The sequence below is a fragment of the Impatiens glandulifera genome, chromosome 9 (genome assembly GCF_907164915.1).
Source record: "Impatiens glandulifera chromosome 9, dImpGla2.1, whole genome shotgun sequence".
Classification (NCBI taxonomy): Eukaryota; Viridiplantae; Streptophyta; class Magnoliopsida; order Ericales; family Balsaminaceae; genus Impatiens; species Impatiens glandulifera.
Genome location: NC_061870.1, coordinates 36,483,823 through 36,506,600, shown reverse-complemented (window position 1 = coordinate 36,506,600; position 22,778 = coordinate 36,483,823). Strand labels below are relative to the sequence as shown.

At 33.1% G+C, this 22,778-nt stretch overlaps 3 protein-coding genes across 3 annotated transcripts; 1 reads left to right on the top strand and 2 right to left on the bottom strand.

The window, feature by feature from the left end:
• Positions 1-58: 58 nt before the first annotated feature.
• LOC124916380 (beta-glucosidase 46-like) lies at positions 59-2,440 on the bottom strand. The gene is made up of 12 exons (XM_047457093.1): positions 2,339-2,440; positions 2,176-2,242; positions 2,032-2,090; positions 1,878-1,953; positions 1,726-1,800; positions 1,551-1,638; positions 1,225-1,477; positions 1,044-1,159; positions 702-957; positions 513-615; positions 346-451; positions 59-245 (listed from the first exon to the last, which is right to left on the bottom strand). Exons 1-12 carry the CDS (start codon positions 2,438-2,440, stop codon positions 59-61), a joined length of 1,488 nt encoding a protein of 495 aa, XP_047313049.1.
• A 2,468-nt stretch (positions 2,441-4,908) lies between these two features.
• LOC124913727 (polyadenylation and cleavage factor homolog 4) lies at positions 4,909-12,383 on the top strand. Its single transcript, XM_047454143.1, has 7 exons — positions 4,909-5,475; positions 6,566-6,667; positions 6,783-7,046; positions 7,957-8,640; positions 9,580-10,341; positions 10,421-10,969; positions 11,812-12,383. Exons 1-7 carry the CDS (start codon positions 5,128-5,130, stop codon positions 11,842-11,844), a joined length of 2,742 nt encoding a protein of 913 aa, XP_047310099.1. The 5' UTR covers positions 4,909-5,127; the 3' UTR covers positions 11,845-12,383.
• An 819-nt stretch (positions 12,384-13,202) lies between these two features.
• LOC124914126 (homeobox-leucine zipper protein PROTODERMAL FACTOR 2-like) lies at positions 13,203-17,805 on the bottom strand. Its single transcript, XM_047454611.1, has 12 exons — positions 17,568-17,805; positions 17,044-17,464; positions 16,282-16,618; positions 15,717-15,834; positions 15,453-15,641; positions 14,943-15,380; positions 14,764-14,865; positions 14,478-14,678; positions 14,229-14,403; positions 13,894-14,165; positions 13,725-13,820; positions 13,203-13,628 (listed from the first exon to the last, which is right to left on the bottom strand). The coding sequence occupies exons 3-12, from the start codon at positions 16,536-16,538 to the stop codon at positions 13,221-13,223; spliced, it is 2,256 nt and encodes a 751-aa protein (XP_047310567.1). The 5' UTR covers positions 16,539-16,618; positions 17,044-17,464; positions 17,568-17,805; the 3' UTR covers positions 13,203-13,220.
• Between the last annotated feature and the right edge of the window lie 4,973 nt (positions 17,806-22,778).

The following is a 22,778-nucleotide window of genomic DNA, read 5'->3' as shown; positions in this document are numbered from 1 at the left end:
TTATTATTGTCATTCATGTGTTCATTGAACTGCATTGGTAACTGATGATCCATTATATTCAGTTATCATTTGCAGTATTTTGTTTTGAAATGAACTCTTTGTACCAAGATGCAGATGATTTTGGTGTCCTCTGTAGAGTGGTATAATTGACATAGTAAAGTCCAAATCTTGTAGTGTACCCTGAGGTCAGCTCAAAGTTGTCAAGCAAAGCCCAAACAAAGTATCCCCTCACATTTGCTCCATTCCTGTCAATGTTAGAATTATGAAATAAATCACCAGTTAAGTTTGATTGCTGCAGAGAGTACTCCCATTTTCAGGATCTGGAAATTCGGCATTTGTACTTGCCTCATCGCAGATGCTAGTTCCTCTAGGTAGGAATTCAAGTATTCTACTCTTTTGACATCATTAAGTGATAAAACAGTTGAATTTGTATGATCCATCTCACCAAATCCTATAAGATCAAATAATGTCATAAGATGTTCATTATGATTAAGTACATCCTTTTCACTAACCATTTTCTGTGATGAACATTGGGGTATTATTGTATCTGTCCTTAACATATGTCACAATTTTCTTCATTCCTCGTGGGTAAACCTTTAGCCACAGGACTGTAGTCTAAAATCAAAAGTATATATTTTTGTAAACTGAAATATAGTTGTCTGATAACATATAAATATAGGATGATTGTATATCATTTCTACCGGTTCTCCAATATACTTTCCATCCTTAAGTTGAGTCCAGAGGGCAGAACCTTCTGTTTTATAAATCCCTTGACCTGATTCACATTGTGAATATATGCAGTCTTTGACATAGAAGCTTGTGTAATGGTTGATTCCAATGAAGTCTAATCCTTTGTTCAATATATTCTTATCCTCTTCTGTGAAGGTAGGCAAGATAGATCCCAGAATTGCCTGCATTTCCTCTGGATATTTCCCAAACATGATCGGGTCCAAGAACCTGTAGAGTAGTTAGTTAATCTTTTACATGGTCAGATGGGATTTGGCTCGTCTTTAATAAGATATGGGATATGCTTAAATAATTACCAGTTCATGTAGAATGATATAGCTCTCTCTGTTGCAAATTTATCCTCTTCAGAATCGCTTATGGGTTCAAACCACATAGCACTCATAACAATCCCTATGCTGCCTCCTTGTCTATGCTGATTTGTTGAAGGCGTTTGTTTATTTATTTATTGTTAAAAACTAATATGACATTTCATATTACCTGATACTTAGTTCGGTAAAGATGAACAGCAATGGCATGAGAAAGGATAATGTTATGGGCTGCAATGAAGGGTTCTGTATCTGAATTCCCTTGGCTGCAATTCCTGAATGGAATTGAGCAACGAGATGGTGGAATAAGGCCTGTTCTATATCCATATGTTGCTACAGAATTTGGCTCATTGAAGGTAGACCAATACTTCACTCTGTCACCAAAGTATTTGAAACAAATGTCTGCATAATATTTGAAGTCTTTCCTGAAATAATAATTATCAAGATGAGACTCCTGAAATTAACAAAAAAAGATTAACTGAATATCTCGCAGCTTACTGCACTTCTGTGCTTAACCAAGATCCGTATCTATCTTCAAGTTCTTGTGGAACATCAAAATGGGTTAGAGTCACAAATGGGTGGATTCCTATAAAATGAATAAAAAATGGAAAATGATTATCAGTTCCAATTGTTTTTGTTTCCTTTTCATTTTGATCATTGACATACTAGTAACCTTTGTTTAGAAGGGCATCAATGAACTTGTTGTAGTGTTGAATGCCGGCCATGTTTGTTTGCCCGAATCTTCCCTCTGATTTGCTTATATGTAGTGTCAATTATATGCTTGAAATAATTATATGAATGAATGTTTTCTTGGTGTAAACTAACTTGGTAAAATTCTTGACCAGGATATTGAGAAACGATAGCTATTGACTCCCATATATTCCATGAGCTCGATATCTTCCTGTTTAAGCATGTCATTATTGAGTAGTAAGTTGAGCAAATCAAAATTATGTTTGTGAAATGAATAAACAATTAGTACTCCATATCTGTGGTACTGATCAACAGCAACATCCCCATTACTTCCATCCATTACTGTACCTGTAAGTAATACAGATGTAGAGAACCTCCTTATATAATTGGAACAAACATATGTTTTTTTTTGTCTGTCTTGCAGAGATCTCACCAGGTTTATGAGTGAAAACATCCCAGTTATTCAAACCTTTCCCATCACTCAAATAAGCTCCCTCAAACTGTAACATAAATAACAATGTTCATTCATCCAGACTATTTTATGATACGAGTAAAGAGGAAGATGATGATGATGATGTATAAGAAGAAAAACGGACCTGGTAAGAAGATGATGCAGTACCAAAGAGGAAGTTACTTGATCCCATCACAGTTGAGAAGCCAGTTATATAAACAGCTAAAAACAGCAGCACTACTTCCATCACAATGATGACCAATAGAGAGAAACAATCAAGATTGTCTGTTGAACTTGAGTTTATATGGAGTTTTAAATACTTGGGTTTTCTTTTCCCATTATAGATTTGATTAGAGAAAACCGGAGTTAATGATCTGTATTGAGTAATCCTTCTTTCAAAGTTTTAAAATTTCCAAACAAAACTGTTAAGAAGATATTTGTAACTTCTAATTCAAAAGTTTTTATACTTTTAATCGTGTCTGAATACTTTTAAGTGTTTGATGTAACATCAACTTTTCTTATTGATATCATTTATTTTTAAATGGTCATTTTTCGAGACCCTAGTTAAATAATACTTCAAAAGCTCTTAAAGTTGTTGACACCCAGAGTTTGTAATTACAAACAAAGCAATATATACCATAAATTGTGTAATCACATATCAAACATGTCAATCAAATAACCTTATTTGGAAATATTTATACTACAAGAATTGTCATTTCTAAACCCAATTCACAAATTTTATGCATAATACAACTTATTATTTTTAGTATACTTTACTTTTAATTAAGACTGAAGTCTGAAATTAGTGAAATTTAATTCATATCTTCATCTTGTCGAAAGTAACATGATTAGTTATCTTGTCATTTCTATCAACTATTTATTTGTTTATAAAACTCAAAATTAGAAAAAGTAACACTACGTTTATTGATTGTTCTTATGTTCAAATCTTCTTTGATTATGTTCCACCATCTCAATCTCCTTTTAAATTTTTTTTGCAAGTTGGGTCATTCACCACATGACGTTTAAGAAGATTATCCAAGCTTGCAATTCCATTATGAGGCTCTCCAAATAAAGTTTTTTATTTTTATTTTTGAAAGGCATGAAATATTTCATAAAGTTTTCAAAAAGCAATATCATGAACCTTCAAAGATGAAAAAGAACAATTAAAACTAGATGAACATAGAAATCAGAACTCAGATTTGAGTCATTTCACCCAGTAAACACCACTAAGATAGAATGGTCAAACCAAAACATCATTATACTCTTTCATCTTTAATCTTAAGAGGAATGTTCTAGAAGTTAATAATTGTTTTATTTAAAAAGAATGATTAATAACATCTCATTTTCATTTTCAAGAACGTCAAGACTCAAGAGTTTGTACAAACATTTCCTAATAACTCATTTGAAAGGAATCCATTTATTGGTCCACTTTTTCATTGATTTTGCATTTACAACTTCCAAATAATAACTCTTCCTCTACATATAATAAAATATTAAAAAAATAAAGAGCAAATGCATCATTTTCAAGGGCCTTGGGCTCAAGGTATTATTGAGTGGATATTTGCTGCTTTTGAAAACAAGGTGCTATATGATCCCCGTCTCTTTTGCCCAATTAATTGTTGTTTTAGATGTATCTTTCTTGCATTGAAGAATTATTAATTAAGTTTTCAGTCCCTTTAGTGGGTCAAGCCACATTAATTGTACTTACTAATTTGGTTTGGACCTTCTATAATATGATTACAATTTTTTATTTCTAATGTAGTTGACAGTTACAAATTTACTATCTACACCTTTTATAAATATTATTTTTCTATAAAATAATTTTAAATTATATTAGAAGAGCATGCCAACCTTTTTTTTTGAAAAACCAGCTATCCCAAATTGGGATAGCAACCCAGCATAATTTTAATTTTTAGCTTTTCTTCTTTTTGAAATCACAATTTATTCTCTTGAGAAAGTCATGAGAAAACTAGTGCAATCCCCAATTTAAACTTTATACAATTTTATTTAGAATAGAACTTAGAAATCTTTAATCAGTTGTACAATTCACTTTTCATTTTAGTTACCCTGCCTACCAAGAAGTCATAATACTGATTAGAATTTGATTTTTTTTATTTCATTGATATAAATATTTGTTTGGATCATGATTAGCCCAGTCATAGGGTTAAAAGAAATTAGAAAATGAAAATTCAGTTTGGGTATCCAAATTTTATAGATGTTATCATAATGCAAATGAAAAATATCTACCAAATCAATCAATCTTTTTAGTAAATGTACAAAATACAAAAATGTCATTAAATAAAACAACCCAATTTATATGGCCCTGTTTGAAAAATACAGTTCCGAGCTATACTAGGTTTGAGCATTTTTTTAATTATTTAATTTAGATAAAATAATATTATGAATTTTCTTATAATTATATATATTAATAAATTTCAAGAATTGAAAAAAAGAAGTCAACTTCCATATAAAATTAAGTAAAATAAATATATAAATTTTTTAGAGAAATAATTTTAATTTGACAGTGATGTTGAATTAACATAATATATAAAACTAAATATTAAAAAACAGTTATCATATTATATAGTTTATAAATATTATATATTTTAGGCGGGTCTGTTTTCCTATTGACCCGGGTTCGGGCGAAGAGAGTGGGTCAAATAATTAATATCCAAAAGCCGAGTTCTCGAAATCAGAAACTCGTACGCGTCGCGAAGGGGCCGGTCTAGCGTGTGCGAGCCATTTCCCAACTAGCGCAAACGACCGGATCAAAGTGCCCGCCGGAAAGCCGTATTTTCTCTTTCGTTTTTCGTATGATCTTATATAATTACGCGGCATCGTAGCGCCCTTTGTAAGGACACGATTTCCACCTCCAATGGTTCAAAACCCTAACCCTAGAGGAAACTTACTTTAGAATGTGAGCATCTCAACTTCATGGAAGGAGATAAATTCATTTCAACTAGGGAAAGCCCTAGAAATTTCGGACTCTTCAATGGTGTTAACAAGTCCATGGTTGGCGACGTAGCTTTCCAGAAGTCTGCCGTCGCTATTCTTGACCGATTCAGGGCTATGGTGAAGGACAGGGATGACGAGTTTAGGGCTTCAGGCGACGACGATCCCCCACCCTTGAGTTCCCAAGAGGTTGTGCAATTCTACGAACTCATGCTCTTGGAACTAGCGTTCAATTCCAAGCCAATCATCACTGATCTGACCATTATTGCTGGCGAGCAGAAGGAGCATGGAGAGGGAATTGCCGAAGCAATATGTATGAGAATTCTCGAGGTAGGGAGTATACATGAAGAATTTGAGTACACGACCTTGCTTGGGGCTTTTGTTTATCTATATTGTGTACAGTTCTGAAAGTTGAGAAAAATGTGACTTACTCTGTACTTTCATTGATTTTACTGTCAAGTGGCGATGGTGATTTATTATAGTCTCTTCTCCGTTACCTTGCAATTGTCTAATAGTCTCTGTTGAATTCCTGCACTTTTTCGGGTGAATTGTTCCCCCCTTTTGTTAATATACCAGATACAAGACCCTTTGTTTTTCGCCATTGGTTTATCTGGAAAATCCAGATATCACATGAGGTACTCCGTTGAGACTTGTGATTTAAAACACAACTGTAACGGGCTATTTACATGCTTGCGAAGGATTGGTAATGCGATTTGTGAACTTGTACATTTCAAAGGAATTATATAAGAGGAAGACAAATGAAACTGTTTATTATGATTCTTTCTCAAGGACCAAACATGAATATAACATAAAGATATAACTTCTCAAGTTTTAGTGCTTTTTACTGGTGAAGATCTTATTCAATTTATGGTTTAGGTGGTGGAGGGTCCATGAGAATGCCTGGCAAACAATCTAAGCTCAAGTGTTTATTTGTTTCCTTTACAGTCTGTGCCTTCAGATTTTTATGAGCCTTGTGCTTTGCAGGCAGTGGAGAAGAGACTGGTCTGACCTTCTAAAATATTCCAGACAAGGAGATCTGAGATTTTCTTTGCATTTGTTTTAGTTATATTATGCTTTTACAATTGAACACACTTTTTTGTATAACAAGATTTTGTATTTTGTAGCTCATAATCCAGAGAATAAGTTTTACATGTATAGCCAATTGCAACTGCCTAATGAGATACATCTCATTGTATATTATCTTTTGGTTCTGTTTTTTGCTCGTAGTTAATAGATTTTCTATTACCCTGCATCTTCGGTTAGGACTGTAAAAGACATATCGTTCCAAGTTACAGTGTGTAGTTGTGATTTATCACCTGTTTGATTAACCCTCTTGTACTTCAAGCCCTATTATATGCTACCTTTAGTAGTTAATGATGTCGCTCTGCTGCTGATGTTCTGGTAATATGCTTAATTACAGGCCCCACCAGATCAGAAATTGCCAGCTCTTTATCTTTTGGATAGCATTACTAAGAATATTGGCCGGGAGTATGCTAGACACTTCTCTAGCCGATTGCCTGAGGTGAGACATATAATCGTCTTGGATTATTCTTAATAATCCACAGTGTGTTTATAACAGATATATTATATATATCTTCATGTCTGATTTAATGTGTGGGACTTTCTTTTGTTTCAAGGTTTTTTATGAAGCATATAGGCAAGTTAGTCCTGACATGCATCCTGCTATCCGGCACTTGTTTGGAACATGGTCAACAGTGTTTCCTCAGTCAGTGCTACGTAAGATTGAGACTCTACTGCAATTTTCTTCATCCGGAGCTCATCAGCCTTCTAATTTGACTGCACTTAAGGATCCTGAATCTCCTCGGCCAACTCATGGAATACATGTCAATCCAAAATACTTGGAAGCCAGGCATCCGTTTGATCCTTCAAATGTAGATGGTGTAAGCTTTTAACTACTGAGATGGAGATTAACCGTTTATAGCTAGTTTTTTATATGCTATTGGTTACCATAATCAACCATAACTAACAAATGCAATTTCATTTTTTATGGAACACCTCAACTAACACACGACTCTGAGAATGTGTTTAGTGTGAGCTTAGCTACTTAGATTGATACTTTTGCCTAGATGAAATTATTTTATACTGATTTGCATCCTAAACAAAGCATGGATTTTCTAGCATTTTGTGTATGCAAATATAAAATGGCAGGATTATGTTGCATTTGGTAGTAACCATTTTTCTGCCTTTTTCATTCAAGTGGTTTTCTTTTCATGCCATCCTCTTTCAGCATATACCTGGGTGAACCTCATGCCTCTCTTGGTGTTTGTTGCTTCTAATATATTTGTCAATAAAGAATTGGCATACAATCATTTCAACAAATTTTCTACTAGTACTAGTCCCTTCTTGTTTCATTATTTCGTTCATCAAACCTTTACATGAAAAATACTAAGTCCTATTATTTAGCCAAATGCTGCTCTAGTGAGCAGATCAAAAAAATCAACTCAGGTGATCATGACATTCTTAGGCTTAAGAAATCCATATGTTGGGGAATGAGAATGATTTGACTAATTAATTGTTGATTTATTTCTTCTTGGCTAATTGTTGCGTCCTACCCCTAACTGAGTGCCTTTGCTTATCACATGTTATTATGTGACAACTATAATTTGATCAACCATGCCTTTGAACAAATGCTTATGTGTTATTTATAAGCCATGGTAGTAGAATTTCATTGTAACGACTATATAGGGTACACCTCATATGATGTGTTAGGTTGATTTCTACCTCCTCTACTCGTGATGTAGGTTTTGAGTATCAGACTGAATTCTCAATTCATTTTCATGAATCTTGCAGAATAGTAAGCGGGCATCAATGTCAAAGTTTTATGGACAGAAATCTGCTATGGAATATGATGGATATGATTCTAATATACAGTTGAAGGTTGGAGCTGAGCGATCTAGTGCAGCCAAATCTGTTGATAGGAAGCGTTTATCTGCAGCTCCTGAGTTTGGTGGTCCTCGTTCTCCATTAATAGATGAATTTACAATAAACCGGTCTCCAAAGAGGGTAACTAATAAGAGGGGTTTACCACATCATCCTCGTTATGAATTGGGTTTCGGCAGGGAAATAGAAAATGAGGACTTAAACGTTCGACCTAGAGATCCGATATCTAATAATATTTATAGGAGAGCTGAATCTTCTGCTGCATCTAATAGGACTGATGATCTTGATAGACCAAGAGCTTTAATTGATGCATATGGACGTGATCAAGGTGAAGGAACTGCTAGTAATGATAGGTTGAAGATTGCACGCCTTGATAGGAATGGTTTGGGTAGAGTAACTACAGAAACATGGCAGAATACTGAAGAAGAAGAATTTGATTGGGAAAATATGAGCCGAACAGTAGCAGATAAGAATTTATTAGGTGGTTCATCATCATCTAACCTTCCAAGTGGAAGATTAGGGATGAGACCTGGAAACCAGAGTGCTGCACAGGATGGTTCTCACTTTTCCACTGAAAATGTGGTCCCTTCAATTGTATGATTCCTGAACTTGTTTATTATTTTGTGCATTCATATCTAGGCATCATAACTGAGTATTTGGTTATGCTACAAGAAGGTTTTTGTGTATTCATTCACCTGATTTTAGTTTTTTTTTGTGCCAAAATCTAGTTCTAGTAATGTATTCTCTTGTAAACATCAAAACACTACTTGTTATGTTGCTCCATTCATGTCCCAGCCTGCTTTTTTGAATGTCTCGTGTCCCATTTTATTTGTTACGAAGTATGTTAGTCGTTGAAGGGAGAACTAACAAGCATCAACACACTACAACCATCACATGATTTGTAATATCACGCATTTCATAATTATGAACCAGTAGACATATATTTTCCTATTTTTCCTTTTATATTTGGTTTTTGTGGGGGTCATTTGTAGGATTAGCAAGCTCAATGATTTTTCCTGATCTTTTTCATCCTTCCCAAATATTTGAGGTCTCTAATGTCCCATCTGGAAACATTTGTTTCTGTTTCTGTATCAGGAAACGTTTCCAGATACAGAAACATAATTATTTTTTTGTATCTGTGAGTGACTAAATTTCGTTTCCAAATGTTTTTACGGTCATTATTTTGTAGTATCAGTCACTTGCTAAATGGATAATTGGATTCACTTTGATTAGGTAGTTTAACAATAGAAATATTGCATAACTTGAAGTTGTTTTTCATTGTACTTGCTCTTATTGTTATGTTTATTTGAGAGTTTCTGTGACAAATGTATCATCCCAAAAGAGAAAATAATTCCAATTGCAGCTTTTTTTCTTACATAATGCAAATCATCAATATAACAGCTCTTGAAGGCTGTGTTTTCTCTTCTTTTTCATGTTCCTTTCAGTGTTTTCAAATGTAGTATGTGTCCTTTCCTAATGAGCCAATAATGCTCCAGTTGTCTTACAATTTAAGTCACAAAATCTCTCATGCAGCCTGGCATCAGTCAAATGATGGGTTCACGTGAAACGACCACACAGTACCTGGGATCTCATTATCTTCCAGAGTCACAGGGTCACCAAATACGCTCGTCAGTCAGTGGAATTTCATCAGTTAGTGAGCCAATCCGTCTGATAGAAAGAATGGGAGCTCCCAGCCTTGACTCACAAGTTACAAGGAATTTGGCAGCTAACATGTCGTGGACCCCCCATTCCGATATGCAAAAGCCTCATCCAGCTTTTGCATCTCCTGCTTTTCAACAGCAGAAACATAGGGATCACTTTGAGTTGACAAATAATAAGGATATAGGTGTAAATCATCTAGGTATGAGCAGATCATTTTTGCTAGAAAATCAATTAGACGCAACATCAAAGAGCTCAACAAATCGTCCTGCATTTCCTAGCCAGCAGGTTGGCTATCCTCCTCATAGTCTGCACGCCAATCCTCTAAATTCTCATGCAATGGCTTCCCAAGAAGTTCGGCAAAGATTAGGTCATGTTCCTGTGCCTTCTATGTTTCCATATAATCCTTTGGCTACTCTAAATCCAAACCTCTTCAAGCCTCCAATATCTAGGGTTTTGCAAGGTGGCAATCTGCCACTTCTACCTCAAGGTCCACATCATGTTTCAAGACAAATGGTTCCCATGCCACAACATCTTCAAGGAGCAACTAACCCTCCTGGAGGTTCCTTGTCAGGTTTGTTTGGTTCTCTCATGTCTCAGGGTTTAATCTCATTGACCAACGCCCCTCCTGTTCAGGTAAGAATTCATAGATTATATTGTTCATTCATTATCCAATTGTTATCCATACTTACCGACTTGATGATTCTGTATGTAGGATTCCATGGAGCTGTCATTTAACCCTGATGTTCTTAGGATGCGACATGAGGCTGCTATAACTGCTATGAATTTTGATCTTCCTAGACAATGTACAACATGTGGCATGCGTTTTAAAAACCAAGACGAACACAGCAGTCACATGGATTGGCATGTGACCAAAAACCGCATGTCTAGAAATCGTAAACAGAACCTATCTCGTAGCTGGTTTGTTAGTGCTAACATGTGGCTTACTGGGGCTGAAGCACTTGGCACGGACGGAGTCCCTGGCTTTTTACCTGATGACAATACAGTAGAAAAGAAAGAGGCTAGTGAATTGGTGGTTCCTGTTGATGAGGATCAAAAAGTTTGTGCATTGTGCGGAGAGCCTTTTGATGATTTTTATAGTGATGAGGCTGAGGAATGGATGTATAAAGGGGCTGTCTATATGAATGCTCTCACCGGGTCAACAGAAGGCTTAAATAGGTCTCAGTTGGGTCCAATAGTCCATGCCAAGTGCATGACTGAATCTAGCACGGTTTCTGAAGAAAATTTTGGACATGGTGAAGGGGTATGAACTCCTGCTTTAATTTCCTTGATAATTAAATATGCTTTCTATCAAGGGTAATTATCTGTTATGGGCGGTTGTAGTATATGCATTTTGTTCAAGACACATTAAAGGTTATGCATTTGGGCCAATCTAACATGTACCCAAGATATCTAGGCCTTGTTTGATGACCCACTATCCATTTAACAATCTACTCATCAATCACATCATTCAAATCATCAACTAAAATACCAAGTACACTATGTTTATAAAAGATTAATATTTTTTCATTATATTATAATACTAATATTTTTTTCCCAATGAACTTAATTTCCTATAACATACATTGATCAAACAAGATTATTTGGAAATAACCACTTATTCAATTTACCCTAGATCAAACAAGGCCCTACTGATTGAGAATGTTTTTTATGTTACTTTTTTATGAAAGAAGACCCACACACACACACACATATATATATTCTCTGTGGGAACTGGTCATTGCAGGGTTATGAATTCTCTTTTGTTCTTGATGATTATATTATTGTCTGGTTTAAGGTTCAGACAAAACATTTTGTATGATGCAATATCAAGAGGAATGAGGATGTTTGTCAATGTTAAAAGGGCACAAGTGTCTTTGCTGAGGTCGATATTTTTCTTACATATTTAGCAAAATGGACTGAGTTTCATTCTTAGGTGCTAGGAGGGAGAATAAGCTAAATACTTTATAAGAAAGTGCTTTATTATTTGTTTTTTTTTTCTTATTCTTTGATTGTGCAGTAACTGGTTGCATGTTCATTATATCATAAATATTTGTGATAATACAATTGATGCAAGTTATATTGTGGCTTGTTATATGCATGCAGGCTAAGATGAGGGTGATGGAAGGAAAAGATTGAGGCTTAGCTAATTTGGGTTTTAGGTTTACTTCTGTAACTTAAGGCAAAGTAGACACACACTGTTGTCTGATATGTGTAGAGAGATTATAGTTGAATTTGCATGCTCTGCATATTTTTACACAACAATAGGATACAGATACTAATTCTCAAACACAACGGTCAATTGCCCTTTGAAGCTTCAACTCTTTAGTTTTCTCCAGATGCTCCTGCTGCTCCTGCAATGGAGGTAGAACTTATAGATGACAATGGCTTCCTGCTCTCGGATGCTTCTTTTTTGTATTTCTCTGATGACTTGTAGGAAAAACTAGCCCTCTGAAGAGGAGGAGGATTACCAAGCCTGGTTGGTTCTTTATTTACTCACTCTTTCTGAGGAAACCCTAAATAGAAAACAATCTCTCCTTTTTTCTTTTTCCTTTTTTCCTTCTATATGATTTTAGCCTCTCTTTTCTAGACTCTGTAATGGATGGTGAGGCAATTATAGTTGAATAATTTTAGTGATTTTTTTAATTAAAGAGAATATTATCTTTATAAAGTTGACTGTGTTTAGTTAATCATTTATGATCCCATTCTCCTACTAGTGTTCATGTACAGATTGAGAATCAGTAAGACAACATGTTAACATTTTTGTTTTGTTTGAAAAAGATTGTAATAGGATATAAATGAGAATCGTTTATGAATATCGAAATACTAAGAACCAAATTAATCATTTGTGTTCATAATATGACGATAGATTGTTGACATTCAGTCCATGCTAAATCCATCGTCAATCACTGAAAATCAGCTGATTAATCTTTTGAAAACAAAATCATAAAAAGTTACTATTAATCATCAAGCTTTAAGTTATTGTTACTTGTTAGGATCAAAGTTAACATAAGTAGAGTAATGCATGATAATACAGTTCCAAATAATATGTTTTAATAATTAATAGCATGTTAAAACAAACTAATGATCAACATCATCCTCTTGACCTTTTTAATTAGGAATAACAAAAACACATGAACTATATTTATAATAATATAGTAGTACTTGACGACAATACTGAGACCTGATCAATGGGTAAAACCCAATAAGTACTTAAAAAAACTAATATAAAAAGCATTTGGGGGGTCTAATTAAGTGATTTACTCTTAATTAATACAAACTTAAGGACAAATTAGTCAATACCCGAACCCATAATCAATTGTTGAACACGGTGCAAAGGTTCGTTCTTGACTTGTTCCTTTTCGTTTGCCTTCCTTCAGTAGTAAACACCATCCCCGGCCAGATTCTTATTTTTTTTTTCTTCTGTCCATATATATATATTAATCATTAATTAATTGAACATGGAAGAAAGCTAATTAATTAATCAATTAATTTACCTCTCTTTCTCAAGATGATCAAGAAAGGCTGGATGGACAGACATTCTCTCCGGCGACGGCTGCTCTGATCCTTTCAACGGTACACTTAATGAGACTGTTAACAGTTGCAACCGACCCAAGAGATAGTTTTGCTGTCGGAATCGAATCAACCAGAATTTGAAAAGCAACAGTTAACAGAGAACCGTTGGATCCACTTCCTTCGGGGCTGCTATTGTTGTTGTTGTTCAGGCCTTCATCACCATATGCTGGTCCATCGGGTAGAATAGCGAAACCCGATGGAAGGAGGGCCACGTAATCGGGATCTCCACCGCTTAAAACCACATTCATCGCCGCGATATCGACAGGCGCATATATTACGTATGATCCAGTTGAATCCGTGCAACTCTCTTGTAGTATCAGCATGTTGCTCTGGCTCGAATTCGCACTCTGTTTTTAGTCACAAACACAAACACAGTTATCATTCATAGCATGCATTGCATGCATTAAAATGCATTAAAAGTGGACGCGTTTCTGAAAACTTACGTTAACGCGTAACAGGGAAATGCAGTTCCCTGGATCGCTACCATTGGCGATATGAGCCATTTCTTGAACAAGTCCACCGTTTGAAAGAATATCCCACTGAATTCAATCAATCAATTATCAATGAACAAAGATGTGTTAATTTAGTTAGAATAATGCTGCTAAAGGATACCTCGCTTCTAGAGTTCTCATCACGGAGAAAGTCGAAAACTCTCTTGGGTGGCATGGGAAGCCAAAACGAAGTGGCGGCACTAAGAACAACACCAGGTGGCCTGCCGGGATCATCCATGCTCTTTCTAGTCATCACCCGGACGTCATCATCGCTACTTCCAGATAATGCCGTCCATGTTTGTGACGTAGAAGCTCCAACGCCTGAACAGAAGCTTATCACCATTCTCTCTGCCAGTTTCAACATGCTTTTCCTCCCTTCAGGTGTAGATATAACTGGACGACCATATATTAATTACAACATATAAACATATGATTAAATATTAAAAAATTATATACCTCCAACATCTCCTGGTGGAATGTTGTTGGCCATGGCGCTTGCAAGACGTTCGCATTGTCTTACAAGCGTTGCCACCCATCTCCGGGCACCGAAGGCGAGCCCAGAGTTCACTAGCGGTTTGTATATGTTGTGGACAGCTCGATCATCTACTTCAACATGTTCTACCCATGTAACCTTTAATCCAAAAATAAACAGAAAAACATGTTATGGTATGTCCTGTTATTTTTATTAGTTAAAAAGATACTAACTTTTGAGTATCCGTTAGGTAGTTCTTGAATCAAGCAACCAGATGGACGCCTTCTGCATTTCGGCAACACTCCATGGCGCAAACTGTCGAGAGAGACGTCGGCAACCGCCCACGTCTTTTCACCGTGCTGTTTACAGTATCTAACGAAATAGTTTTCCCGGGTTGGAACAAGCGGGGAAGGAACTTGGAATTCAGCTGTCATCTGAAATTTCAATTAACAATCTTTAACTAACACTTATTTCCTTAATTATTAGTAATTAAAGAACATAGTTTTAATCATTTGGTACCACTTGAAGAGCACCGTTGTAATTCCCAGCCACCCCTGTTGATAGTATGTCCAGAGTCATCGCTCTCGAGACAACGCCAGAGAACACTCCGGTCCATTGGTTCTAATCACAATTTCATAATAATAATAAAAACATTGTTCTAATTAAAAAAAAGTAAATTAGGAATCATATATATATACCACATCCATGAGCATCTCCACTAGATTAATGTGATTCATGATGACAATTGCAGATTCTCTAGATGCTTCAGACTTCATTCCAACAGGTTTCGGGCCAATTCCTCGAGGGAATGTCCTTAAATACTCTTCTTCATTCAAAACCTCGGGGTTGTTTTCCGGGTTTGATGACAGCCATAGAGGCTCACCAGCTTGAGCCATTCTAATAAGTTCTTCCATTGCAGCAACCGCAAGCTCAATGATCATCGGTTTGTCAGCCTCTGTAGGCCCTGAAATCGGCCTGAGTAGATCACCAGCTCCATACATGTTAACCATCATGCCTGCTGGCGGTGGTCCAAACCCTTCAACACCAATATCAATAGGACGACTTATTGGACCATTGGTATATGGTAGCATTGGTTTTCCAGCATACTTTGCAGCAATCCCAGATATTCTATCAATCTGTGCATACATATAACATTCGAATTATGATAATTGTCATCCTTAATCATGACCACCAGATTAACCAATTACCTCTTCACGAAGGCGAGCATTCTCAATCCTGAGATGTTGCTCGTCGAAAGACATCTCTCCTATTGCTGCAGGGCCACCACAGTTAGGACAAGTAGCATTGCTCAGGGCTTCTTTATACCGAATGTTATCAGCTCTCAGCTTATCGTTATCCGCCCTCAGTTGCGAATTCTCATACCGCTCATGTTGAGCCTGAAGCAAAACCAACCATTTTTTCAGTATCTCAAGTTTGATATGAAAATGAGAAAGACACGTTATAGACAGTACCTTCATTTGGGTCCGTTTGTTTTGGAACCAAAATTTGACTTGCAAAGGTTCTAGACCTAATCGACGTCCAAGTTCCTTTCTTTGCTTGTCATCCGGATGAGGGCACTCTTTAAAGAATCTGCAACAAATGTTCTTTGCATTAAATACAATTTAAAGAGAAATATTCCCATTTAATCAATGGTAATACTTTCATATATAATAAATATTTCAATCTTTGCACAAGAGGTAGATCAATCCAATAGTTTTATTCTGTAAATATATAATAATAAATATATAGTTAAATACTAATGTTTATTAATTATTATTTATATCTGAATAAATAGAAGATAATCTTAAATATGTTTGGTATTTAATTTTGTAAGTATTTTAAGACAATAAGGAAAGCAATTTTATCAAGCAAGGAAACCCTAAGTTGGTGTTATGTCTAATTTCTTGGAGAGCAGTCTGAGGAGAGATGAGAGAGAAGTATTGTCTATTTGAGAATGATTTTTTAAAATTAAAATATAAAGAAGAAAAGCTATTTAGGAAAGTAAAAAGAAAATGGGGGATTGGAGTGTGTGCTTACGATTCCATTTCTTGGATCTGATGCTGAGTATGGCGGTGATATCGTTTCTTTTTGTTAGGTCGTTGATTTGGATCTTGATCTTGTTCATCATCGCCGCCGAGAGTATCTTCCATGATCTCCGGCAGCGATTTGCTCTCGAAATCTTCGATGTCTCTTATCAAATCCAACTCGTTCTCGGGAGTTCCACTCTTGAGGTTTCCACCCATATCAAGCAGATGATGATGATGGTGATTATCAAACATGTTTGGTTGAAACATCGTAAATCCACTATGTTATTATCCAGCTGAGCGCTTCTGTACTCTCACCACTGCTTCAGCTACTAATTAGGTCTACCAATCTGCCAAAATGAGAGAGAGAGAGAGAAATAAGTAGTCATCATGATAACTCATTTTTATATACATATATTTTAAGACTTTAGTCCAAGTATGTACTATGCAGTGATAACCCTAAACAAATGCAAAATAATCTCACTTTTTTTAATCCTTTTCTTATACATGCATAGGGTTATCTGTGGTTTAGAATGATCAATATTATGAAGTAGGGTTTTGCTACATTAACTAGACTTACTATATTTCACCCTTAAAAATGAGATCTTTAATAAAATCTTCTTCTTTTTTCTTTTAATGTTTTTGTTCTAATAATTGAGAGATCCAAAGAAAAGGGAGATAAGGAGTCACTACCAAATTAATATGTTTTGAAAAGGATTAAGAATACTTTTAAGAAAGTAGATGATTTCATTAGACAAAACTTCGGGTTTCTCACCTGAATGAAAGTCAGCTCTGGCAACAACGAATCAAAATCAGACATTGTTTCCACTTCTCGTTGACATAAGCCCGAAACCCTAGTATGTCTTTTCTCTCTCACTTTCTCTCTCTCTAAACTGGTGAATTTTTTTTCTGGCTTGTTTTTGGTATGGGTTGTGAAAAGCTTTAAGCGATAGATTTCGACCGAAATGAAAAGTTAAGAACACGGGTTTGGGCTTTCAAACAGATTTTATCCGATTTGTCCTTAAACAACGCAGACACTAATCAAATGAAATAAAAAAGAGTTGACCTAGAGGAGTGTCATTGTAGAACTAATTCCCTTGACTAAAGCTTTTCTTTTTTACTAATTTGTAACTCCCACGAAGATATCGCTAAGACGGTCGTAACATAACATCTGATTGTTCCCTTCTTTTCTCTCTCTACAAAAAAACGGCAGAAATAAATAAATAAAGAATGGAATCACAGCTACCTTAGTCAAAGCAAATAAAAGAGTTTTGTTAGGTGAAGCCGGTAGTGACATACAGCTAGGTGGGTGATCGATCGATCGATCAGATCTGTTGGTTCAGGCGAGCATGTAGCCGGAAACCGGGTACAGTGGTTTTGACCGGAACAGGCTGGGCTGGAATGGACCGGCGTATTTAATTAGCTTGTGAAGAGAATTGTTGAGAGAGAGAGAGAGGGGGAGAGAGAAGGGTAATTAGAAACGTACGAGCGAGAAAAGAGGAGATAGAAGAAGAAGAGAGATGGGCGCCAGCGAAGGGAGAGTTATTGCAGAAGGTATTGAGAGGGTGGCAATTGAAATTTGCATTTATGGTATATGGAAGGTTGGAGGAGAGAGAGAAGAGCGTTTAATGCTTTGCTTTCGAGAATCAAGAAAGAAAGAAAGAAAGAAAGAAAGAAAGAAAGAAAGAAAAAGAAGAGAAAAATAAACTTTCATCTTCTCCCCCGGCCCGCGGTTTAAATTCCACATTCATCATACTCTCTGTATCATACATGCACTATTATAATTTATTTTCCAAAAAAAAATTATAATTTGACTTTTTTGTCTGCTACTTTTATATACATATTATTTTATGTATCAATATTTAATTTGGTTTGTTTTTCATGAAAGACATGATTTTCATGTTACTGTTGGTCTAATGAAAAATTATCATTTTAAAATAAAATATATATAAGAAAAATACATGTTATAGCTTTAGAGGGGGTATCAATGGCAAGATGCATCAAAATGAAGTTAAAAATACTTCAAATAAAATAGAAGAGACAATTTTAAAATTATAGCTCCAATTCTAGGATTCTCAAATGAGCTCACCTTCACATGGACGCTGGACTTCCTCATATAATCTCTTTTCATTTTTTCCCTCAATAGTTAACATCAATATATATGAAATATTTTTATCCAACTACAAATTTGATTTAGCAAGTCTTTTTTTTTATATATATATATATGTTTAGGTTCTAAAATAAACTTTTCAACTTTACTAATATAACTAAAATAATTTAAATGACAAAAATTATTTCTAAGAAATTAAAGATTACGAGTTCAATTCTTAGTTAAAACGTTTTAAGTTAATAGTTAAAGTCATGATAAATTGGAATCATATTTCATTGGCTAAATATAACATTGATAGTACATAATAACAAATTAAGTGGGAAAGGTTTCAATGTCCTAATCTCCTCTCCATTAGTGGGAATTTTGGTTCTTCCACATCTTGGGAAGGTGATCCCACATTATAAGGTCTATAGCATAAGATTCATCTTGATTTTATCCCCATGAGTTTTTAGCAAATATTGTCATTCACATATGACTTCAGAGTTTTCTCATCACATTAATGAGTCATGATGCAAATCGACTGCATGGTATAACACCTTATTTGAAATAGTTGATTATATCGAGCCCTCTCAATTAATTTTCTATAAAAAAAACAAAATGAACATTTTCTGTTACTAATAACATAACAGGTCATCTTGATATATCACTTATCAATAATTGATGACAAGTCATTTTTTTTGAGTACCCAAAGCAATACATCCTCTTGGAGGATTCCCAATAAAGTTTTCGATTTCTTCCCGAAGCGGATGATTGTCGCAAAACATTTATTGTCAATGTTGAAATGGTTTTTTTCCATCCGAGGGTTTTACCACAACGCCACTCCTTTGTGGTTGACGAGAGGACATCGAATGAATCTCTCCTCTTCCAGCTTCCCATTGAGGACTTTTCCAAAGAGCTCCACAAGTAGATTTGGCTAGGATATTATAAGCTGACTTTCCAACACCAACATTTGCAGTTGGATATATAGAGTTGTTCGGTCATTAAAGTTGTATTTATTCCACTATATAGTCAAGTATTCTTGTTTTTTTTTTTTTTTTTTTTTGTATCAAAATGTATTTGTCAATCTTTATGTCTTTCTTTCAATCGCTCTGAAAAATATTGTTCTGCGTATTTTTTTTATAGATTATCTTATTTTGATTGTGACAAATTCTAACATGAATTAATTTAATTAGTGATTTGATTACCTTAAGAATTTTTGAGTCGAGAAAGACAAAACCTCTAAATATTCCTATGAGGCAGGTTAAAATAGACTAATAAAAATTTTTATTCAATCAATTAATGATACTAGCTAGTTGAGGCACATGCACATCAAATGACAACATCAAAATGTTATTTTTTTCTTATTTTTTTATAGCCAATTTTATGTGTTGATTACCCTCTTTTATGCTTATGCAAAGATCAAATTAAAGTTTCAGGACAACATTTTGTTGGAGCAAGAACTATTGAGACAGATTATATATTAAGAACTGTGAAGGTGAAAATTAAGGCCCTTGAATATGATGTATATATGTTATAGTTTTTAATTTGTACTTGTTTGTAGCTTAATTGTATAATTGAGTAAGTAATATTCATTTTCCAAATAACTAACTGTTCTCTTGTTATTTTGCAGTTATTGTAATGATGGACTAACTAGTTGTCTAATGTTGTTTTGCGGATTATTATAATGGAGTTACTATCCAAATAGTTTATTTATAAAGTTGTTATTTTACTGCTTAAATTTTTTACTATTTATAAAAGAAAAGATAAAAAGATATTTGTTTTATATAAAGTGTTGATAATTTTTTATTGACTAGCAATTAATAAAATTGTCACATTTTTACCCTTTTTTTTTTTTATCACATATGGCTTCCTGTCTAATATTAAATTTATGGGTCATGACTGAATTCCTTGTTTTAATAATAATATATATATATATATATATATATATATATATATATATATATATATATATATATATATATATATATATATATATAAATGCGTATAATCAATAAATACAAAAGAGTAGAAATAAATGCTATAAGATCGAGTATGCATGCAGTTGCAAGGTAGCTAAGGATATTGAGTGGCTAATATTTCATTTTCAGTATTCAATATATATACAATTAATTAATGTATGATTCCACGTGTATATATATTATGAACATAACCTTTCATTATTGTCCCAAGAATAAATTAATCTTTCAACCCCACCTTAAGCATTTTCATAATTAATTGTATATTTATAATAATATATTTTAAAAGCTGCTTAATTTTTCTCCTTTTCAATACAAATAATAGTTGGAAAATATTTTTTAAAAAACAATGAATATTATATATTATTTTATTTGAAAATGATTATGAAAAATTAAGGAGCCAATCATAGTTTAATGCAAAAGAAAAATGATCATATATATATATATATGAATATATTATATATATGTATATATGGATAAAACAAACTCCCACATAATTTTAGTACTTTTAAAATCCTTGATTTTAAAATATATATTATTTTTTGGGTAGATCAATGTGCGGCAAATTAAAAACTCACATTTAACACAATCAAACTAACTTAGAACAATAAAATCTTGATAAATAGATTATAAAAAATGGTATATACTAAGATGATTAATGTTGATTATAACCTTTGGGGTGTACATATTTGACTTTTCCTTCTTTATGTGGTCCAACTTTTCAAATATTTTTACTCTTTTTTTTTTTCAAACAATTGTAAATTCTTTAAATGTTTAAGAAACAATATTTAATAATTAATATACAAGTTAAAAAATATTAGTATTTATTTTAATTATTTTTTATTTAATATATTAAATTATATAATTTATATATTAGTATTATATATTATTAAACCAATTTAAATATTATGTACATAAAGTTTATATATTTTTATTTATTAATTAATTTTTTTATCTTTTAATATTTAAATCATTAAATAGTTAGAATCCAACCATCAATATTCAGATCTTAGTTTTCAGGTTATGAATCTTATTAACTAGTTTACTCCACCCCTTATAGTAAAATTAAAATTTAATTATTTTAGGCCTAAGAAATGACATTGAGATATCCGAAATTATTTTCCGGATATACCAAACAATTATCCGTTTGAAATTATAATAGTTATATATAGCATAAAATTAATAATTTCAAAATTACATCCAGAAAGACATACAAACTTTTTTTTGTTATTTATTTTTAGATACCGGAAAATCATTACTAATTGATAGGTATTTTGTTTCCGCGGTGAGTCATTTAAATTGAAAAACTTAAAATGAGTTCAGGAATGGGGCTGAAGGAATTTAATTCCCAATTGTAGCTGTTACCAAACAAAGGCTTTGATATACATTTTTCTTAAAAAATAACAATATTTTTTTAAAAATAAGTTAAAAAAATAATTTACAATAAGCTCACTTCAATTGAATTATGACATTTTTAACAAGTATTATTAAACCTTAAACATTTGGTCTTTAAAACTCATTCTTTAGATAATTAATTATTATCGCTTTGAATTGAGGCAGGAGCTATGGGATGGGATGGTTTCTATTTTTCATTAATTAAATAATAATAATTAATGATACATAACCTTATTAAAAATTAAAATAAATAAAAAAGTAAACTCGTCATATAGTAGTTAAGTTTGAGTCACAAAATGAGTGAAAATGTTTGTTAACGGGCCAGAAGTTCATGCCTTCAAGGTAAAGATTTTTTTTATTTGTCCTTTTTTTATTTTGCCTTTTTTTCATTTTTTATAATTTAAGTTATATATATATGTGAAAAAATATAATAATTTTATATTATAAATTAATAAAAATATTATATAATTCAATTAATATTATATTAAAGTGAAATGAATCGTGATCCATGAATATATATATATATATATATATATATATATATATATATATATATATATATATATATATATATATATATATATATATATTTTTAATCATTTTTTGATAAGGTGTCTAGGGTTATTTCATGCTGTAAAAAAACCTTTATATACCTAATCAAAATTAAGATTAATAAAATAAGGTTACATCTTTTAAATATATATATATATATAAATAAATATTAATAAAAATAATAAGTTACACTTTAGTCATTTTTATAAATTTTTAAGCTTGAAAATAATAATAATCCAATTTAAATAAAAACAAACAAATAAGGCAATGTCATTTATAATTGAAAACAAAGTTTCCAACTACCTCTAAATTATTTAGGATTTGTTTGATATTTGGTTATTGAGATAAAATCCGTTATTTTATCATAAAATTCAAACATCTTATCAACAATATAATCATTAATTTTATCTATTTAAATACCAAAACTATCCCATCTCTAAGTTACCTTATTTTTTCTCTCTCTAATCTACAATTCTCTTACATTTACCATATCTTCTC

What these genes read in the sequence shown, in the direction of transcription:
- LOC124916380 (XM_047457093.1), bottom strand. Translation starts at nt 2,440, where the DNA reads ATGGAAGTAGTGCTGCTGTTTTTAGCTGTTTATATAACTGGCTTCTCA. An exon ending in ATATCATTCTACATGAACTG is followed by an intron (nt 958 to 1,043) that starts GTAATTATTTAA and finishes ACTACTCTACAG; the next exon opens with GTTCTTGGACCCGATCATGT. An exon ending in AATGTTCATCACAGAAAATG is followed by an intron (nt 452 to 512) that starts GTTAGTGAAAAG and finishes TTGATCTTATAG; the next exon opens with GATTTGGTGAGATGGATCAT.
- LOC124913727 (XM_047454143.1), top strand. Translation starts at nt 5,128, where the DNA reads ATGGAAGGAGATAAATTCATTTCAACTAGGGAAAGCCCTAGAAATTTC. An exon ending in TATGTATGAGAATTCTCGAG is followed by an intron (nt 5,476 to 6,565) that starts GTAGGGAGTATA and finishes GCTTAATTACAG; the next exon opens with GCCCCACCAGATCAGAAATT. An exon ending in ATTTTGGACATGGTGAAGGG is followed by an intron (nt 10,970 to 11,811) that starts GTATGAACTCCT and finishes ATATGCATGCAG; the next exon opens with GCTAAGATGAGGGTGATGGA.
- LOC124914126 (XM_047454611.1), bottom strand. Translation starts at nt 16,538, where the DNA reads ATGTTTCAACCAAACATGTTTGATAATCACCATCATCATCATCTGCTT. An exon ending in ACAAACGGACCCAAATGAAG is followed by an intron (nt 15,642 to 15,716) that starts GTACTGTCTATA and finishes GTTTTGCTTCAG; the next exon opens with GCTCAACATGAGCGGTATGA. An exon ending in ATGCTCGCCTTCGTGAAGAG is followed by an intron (nt 15,381 to 15,452) that starts GTAATTGGTTAA and finishes ATGTATGCACAG; the next exon opens with ATTGATAGAATATCTGGGAT.